The sequence below is a fragment of the Rattus norvegicus genome, chromosome 15 (assembly GCF_036323735.1).
Source record: "Rattus norvegicus strain BN/NHsdMcwi chromosome 15, GRCr8, whole genome shotgun sequence".
Classification (NCBI taxonomy): Eukaryota; Metazoa; Chordata; class Mammalia; order Rodentia; family Muridae; genus Rattus; species Rattus norvegicus.
In genome coordinates, this window is record NC_086033.1 from 30028864 (window position 1) to 30035532 (window position 6669).

Here is a 6669-nt window from a genome sequence, read left to right on the forward strand (position 1 = left end):
AACTTGTCTGTTGATTTGTAGGGTCTATCATTTCCCAGCCGCAGATGCTTGGTAACATTTATAATATGCATCCTGTATGTATTCAGGCAAGGCTCACCACATTCTGAAAACGTTTACATCTATTTTTCTTTATTGAGAGTCAGTCCTTTGCACGCTCCCTGTGGAGGGAGAGAGTAGTGTTTCACTGAAGCACTGCCCCCTGGTGTCCAACTGTAAGATCTGTGATGTTTTACTGGCTCCATTGCTGTGTTCATGTGTTAAGTATGATAAAGCCTCAGGGAACAGGGATGTCTGGTACGGAACTGAAATAAAATTCCTCCTGTAGCAATCATGGCAGACAGATTCAGGACGACTGGCTCTTCTTTCGTCTGCTGCTCTCCGAGGTCTGCTTGACTTGAAATACAATGCACAGGGCTGGAGGGTCAGGACTGCACTTTGGAAACGAAGCTTGGCATTGCTGTGCAGGTGGGAAGACATTTCTTCCTGCTAAGTGAAATTGTGTCTCCTGCTGTGTCCCTCACTGCACTGCAGAGATATTATGAGGAGGGGAAAAGAGTGTTGATGGAGAAAATCTGTCATTTAAGGATGGACACACAGTAGGTTTCTCTGTTCTATTTACAATACCTCCCAAAGTCACATTATAACATTGCAATATAGTGATTTCCAAGTAAGAAATTTGTTAGGCCAAAATATCTATGAATCTCCATGAAATATGCTGTATAAGTTGAAATTTATACCACAGAAAAATATTATCAACTTTGTTTTTTATGAATCAGCTTCACTTTGATTTCAAATGTGTCTCCCAACCCTTTGTTACATCTATGAAGGGGATCTGGTTGAGTGCCCAAGGTAAGGAGCTGTTATTCCATACTTTTTGTTTGTGAATTCTCACTGGAGTTCTTCAAGGTTTGAGTGCCACTGATGCCCTGTGATGTAGAGATTGACACTATAGAATTGGGATGGACGTTAACTTTTAGGGGCCTCTGGGGCTATCTTGATCAAGAACCTACAGAGATATGTATTATGTATGGCATTGGGATTTTAAAATGTTCATACTGAAATTGTCTGAATTATAATCTTATAAAATTTCAAAAACTCAGAAATAGAGGGATATTAAGATAAAGTGTAAGAGGAAAAACCAAAACAACAATAATAAATCCTTCAAAAGTTAAGCACATATCAAAGTTGCTTTTGTTTCAAGTTAGAGCCTAAAATAATAACATTAAATATAAACAGCAAAGCATTCCAATCAAAAGAACCATGAAGTGAGTCTAATGCTCTGCCATGAATACACATCACTCTTTTTTAAAAAGAAATCCTCCTTTTACTGACAAAACAGACTGAAAAAATGAAAATGAGAGTATGGGAAAAGCTAAACACCATGCTAATACTCAGCATAAGAAAAAACAAACATGAACTAAAATCAGATAATTTTGTTTCATGTAACTTATTCCCCATATTTAACTCAATAATTGGAAGAAAAAGAGGGAGAATCCCTTTTCTTCATGGGTCTTGGTTCTAAGTTATCCATCAGATAATTCCACACCACTCATATACCAGGCAACACGAGGTGGACTCACTGGGTATTGATTTAAAACAAAAAAAGGGAAAACACGTAAGGAAGCAAGCACACACACACACACACACACACACACACACACAATTGGAAGGGAGAAGTTGCAGGGCTATTCGAGGCACTGGAGGAAAGGAAATGGTAATGGATGGGATCCAAACACTTGATATGAATAAATATTAAATACACACAGTGACACACACACACACACACACACACACACACACACACACACACACGCGCGGAAAGGGACAGAGACAGAGACCGAGAAAGAGAGAGAGAAATGGAAAGAAAATCTCAGATCAAGAGCCATCTGGCCAGAAGGACGAGACTGAACTTTAAATTGATTTCTCTTATTCTGATTCTCTATAACAACACTAATAAGAAAATAATGGGGAAGGCAGATTTTTTTTCTGGCTCCCCAGTTTGAACATACTACACTTTAAAGACTCGATATCTGGTGTTTGATTATATGACAGGCAGCACCATTGCTTGCAGCTTCCTGCTTTTATACCCAAGTGATAATAGACCCAAAATATAATGTTTTATCATATGCTTTTTCTAAAGAAAATGGCCTATTTTTCATTAGGTTAGAATTCAACATACCATAGATTAGTAAGTTGAACTGAGCTCTAGACAGAACACAGATTTGCGTCAATGATTCAGTTTCCACTGCCCATCAGAGGGCGACATTGCACAGACTAGACACTCCATTTATGCAATGACCCCCCCCCCCCCACACACACACACAGCAACCCCTCTTTTCACTCAGTCCCTCCCTGAATCAGGCTGAGTTCTTAGAATATCTAACAATCAGAGGCCAGAAAGAAGTTCCAAGAACCAGGACGACATTTGCAGGGTTTTTTTTTTTGTTTGTTTTTTTTTAGAACTTTAGAATTTTACTTAAAACAGGAAGGTGTCTGGTCAACCTTGTGCCAACTGTCTCCATTAACAGGGAACTGAAGTCATTTTGTTTCGAGAACCAAGCTTTTCCAGAAAGGCACCTGAGCTGTTCCCAGTGCTCAGCCATGCTTCTGGTCCTCATCTCATTCCTGGGGATACATTATTTCCTGGGTGAGTCAAATATCCTGACAGTTGTAGATGCACACAATTCACTGTTTTCTCACTTAATTTTAGTAAGAATATTCTTCTTTATGAAGCCTGTATCACAATATGGATTTGTCATTTATTTTGCAGGAGGTGTCCAAACACAGACAGTTTCTCAGTCCGATGCCCATATCACTGTCTTTGAAGGAGACTCCGTGGAGCTGAGATGCAAGTATTCTTATGGTAGAACCCCTTACCTCTTCTGGTACATCCAGCACCATGGCCATGGCCTCCAGTTTCTCCTCAAATACTATACAGGAGACCCTGTGGTTCATGGTATGAACGGCTTTGAGGCTGAATTCAGCAAGAGCAACTCTTCCTTCCACCTGAGGAAAGCCTCTGTGCACTGGAGTGACTCAGCTGTGTACTTCTGTGCCCTGGGTGCACAGTGTCTGGGGCTGCAGGGGGAGCTGATCACAAACCTGTAAGATGCTGAGGAAGATTCTGCAGCTGAGCGACTCTCGATCATTCACGCTCATCATCCATGTAAGGACTAAGTAAACTCATTGGTTCTCCAAGTTGGACTTCTCTGGAATTATTTTGCTCTATCCTTGGAACCTTATGTGGGGTATATGCACATTTGATCATGGCTCCCAGGAAAAGTGACATAGCAAGAAAAAAAAATCATTAAATAGCCCTTGGGACACGATTGCCTTCTTAATGTTTGTTTTGTAGGTTGCATTTTCTAATGACTGATTACTTCCATTAGACTTAAGATACAACTCAGTTCTACATAACCAGTAGCTGCAGTGGGTGCTTACATGGTGTGCAGCAGAGGGAGAAGTATTGGCTTCTGTTAGCTCCACACCGAGGTCAGTGATAAGGAAGTACACTGCTTGCACTCCACACCTCAAGAGCCTCAGAAGCACTCTCCAACTGTGATCTTTAGTTTAGTTCCTTTGACTCCGTGTAGAATCATCCTGAAGAGAATCTCAATAAGGAGTTTCCTGGATTAGATTGTCTTGTGAGCATGTCTGTGGCAGATTACAATAATCACTGTGGAAAGACACAGTCTGCACATGGGAAGCACCATTCCCAGAGTTTGGGCCCTGCACACTGCATGAAATGCAGAAGAGTTAGTAGAGCACAGCATGCAAACATTCTATGCTCTTTGTTCCTGATTACGGATGTGATGTGACAAGTTGGCTCAAGCTTCCGATGCTGTGACAGGCACACAGCCCTTGCTATGGTGGACCGTGACCTTAATGATTAAGTCTAATAAGTCCTCTTCCTTCTAAGCTATTTTCATCAAGCCGTTTCTTCACAGCCACAGATAGGGAAGGAGGAAGCCATCCTTACTCCAGCAGACATAAGAGCGCAGAGTTAAGAGACAGAAGGTAGGAAGGAGACCAGAGTCTGACCTCAGCAGACAGAACGATTTCAAACAGCAAAGAGCAGACACTCTTTTGCATGAAATGGGCATCTTCAAGGAAGGAGGGGGATATTTAGAATTTATAAAGAAGGTTGGGATAAGGAATCTTATACCATTGCAAGGGGCTGTATACAAGTCTTCCGTTTCTCATTTCTAGTATTTTCTGCTCATTTGAGACAGATTATCATGGGAAACAGACATTTTACAAAAATGTTTCCTGTCCCAGGCTCACTGATAACTGCTGGAGCAAGGACAGCTGAGGTCTCACAAAGATTCTGTTTGTACAACTGAGGCACACTATCATGTGTGAGCAGTGCAGTATTTGTTTCTCTGTAGGAAGTCAACGATAGAGTGACATGTTGGCTCTTTCATTTCAACTGAGACACCTGGTAGCTATTGGATGGCATTTCTGTAATTATGAATAGTAGTTGTGATAGGCTTATTTGCACCTTGTACATTCTCTTACCTGGGAACGCCATCTCATGCCATTTCTACGTTTCTTATGCAGTTAGTTTGGGGCATGTGGTAGTCCACTGGAAAATGACTCAAGCGTCGAATGTATTTATGATCACAGATAAGGAAGTGGCCATCCGAAAAGCTTTGGATGGTTGTATTTGTCATTTGAACAAATTATAATAGTTTAGCTACATATATCTAAGTCAACAAAATTTCACTCAATGTAAAGTTGTAACTAACTTTAAAACCAATAAACGGGTCCTCGTTCTCATTTTTCTCCACAATGTTATTCCCTTTCATTCTCTAACTACAAAACTTATGCACTTTATTTCTCAAGTTTGTGTTTTACATTTCTAATACATATGTGTGTTTGTTAACAGTGTGTAGCGCTGCGTTTTTTAAAATATATGCCAATAATAAAACATTGTAAACATCACTGTGAAGCTTGTTGTTTTTGCTAAAATAATTTGGAGACATGGAAAATTAACTATAATTCATTTCAGTATTTTTAACTGCTATGCATCATCCCAATTCAGGAATATGTGACAGTCACTTTGATGGTCATTAGGGCACATGGTGCTGGCAGAAGCAGTGGCAGTCTAGGTCAGAGGTCAGGTTCACTAAGGTCAACAGGCCTCCACCAGTCATGTTTCCAAGGTGGTGCTTCATCCCTCTGCACAGTTCAGTCTGAGAATATAGGTCAGCAGTCCTCTGAGGTTAGCACGAGTATGTGTGGGGGTGTGTCTATCCAGCACATACACATTTCCTGTTTTACTCTGAGCTTATATTTATCCTTTCCCTACAACCTAACCTTTCCTATCTTAAGAGATTAGTATTCACACACTCCAGTGGCTCAGAAAATGAACTCTTGTCCTGAACTGGTGATTGCACTCTTCTTAATGTTTGGTAAGTGGAATGGTACATTGAGTTTCTGTCTTGTTTCATGATATTGATGTAAAATTTAACAACAGTTTCTCTTGTGAAGCAGAATACAGGTCATCATTTCCCTGAATTGTTACTAATTTCACTTTTTAGGAGGAAGCAATGGAGACTCGGTGACTCAGACAGAAGGCCTAGTGACACTCTCTGAAGGGGCTTCTCTGACTGTGAACTGTTCCTATGAAACCACACAGTACCCAGCCCTGTTCTGGTATGTGCAGTATCCCGGAGAAGGGCCACAACTCCTCCTTAGAGCCTCAAAGGCCAACGAGAAGGGAAGCAGCAGAGGTTTTGAAGCTACATATGAGAAAGAAACCACGTCCTTCCACTTACAGAAAGCCTCAGTGCAAGAGTCAGACTCGGCTGTGTACTACTGTGCTCTGAGTGACACAGTGGCAGAAACCACAGCGGGAGCAGAGCACAAACTCTGAGAATCAGGGGGCTGGCTGCTGAGTGTGTCTACGATCACTCATTTAGGGTCCATGGGCAGGTCTGCTATTGTTGATACCACACAAGAAAGCATCCAAATTAACACTAGGAACACATTAGGAGAATAGTAAGAAAGCATGCCGCACTTTAGGCTTAATCAGAGAGAATGAAGGCAGTCACACATCACAGTGATTTCCTTTTTTTGTTTTTGTTTTGTAGTTGGGACTTTATGTAGCCCAGGCTGGCCTTGAACAATTTTTGAACCCAAGGCTGGCTGTGAACTCTTCCTTCTGTCTAAATCAACACTGGTCTGGAGTTGCATCTATGAACCATCACACTAGGCTGAATTTGTGATTTCTTAAATACAAAATCCCCTGTTGAATGAAACTATGTATTCATCATTGCCTATAATCCTAACCCTCTGACCCTGACTCATGTCATTCATGGATCTATCATGTGTAGAGACAGCCATGGCTTATATGGCTATATGTGCTCCATGTCTTCCTGAAATAAGAAAGGGTTATTTCATTTTTCCCCTCTCAAAATCTGATAATTTACTTGTCACTTGTACAGACTTTTATGTTTGACTGATTTAAAAGTAGAAGCTTTCAGTGGAGATAGTCCCAGTCTTGTGCAAATAGGTTCCTGCCTTTCTTATTTGGCTCCCTTCATTCTTTTGACCAAAAAATGTAGCATATTCTTCAGCCTCTTCCTTATGTTTCTAGTGTGTGAAAGACCCTCAGTGAGAATCTTCCCTCGGGAAGGAGATCCCCAAGCTCAATGACCAGGCCGA

The 6669-nt window shown here is 41.1% G+C and overlaps 1 gene segment (V, D, J or C); it reads left to right on the top strand.

The window, feature by feature from the left end:
* The first annotated feature begins 5368 nt into the window (after positions 1 to 5368).
* Positions 5369 to 5970, top strand: LOC134482219 (T cell receptor alpha variable 9-1-like). The segment is given in 2 exon segments: positions 5369 to 5414; positions 5544 to 5970. Coding segments are annotated over 2 exon segments (381 nt in total).
* Positions 5971 to 6669: the final 699 nt, after the last annotated feature.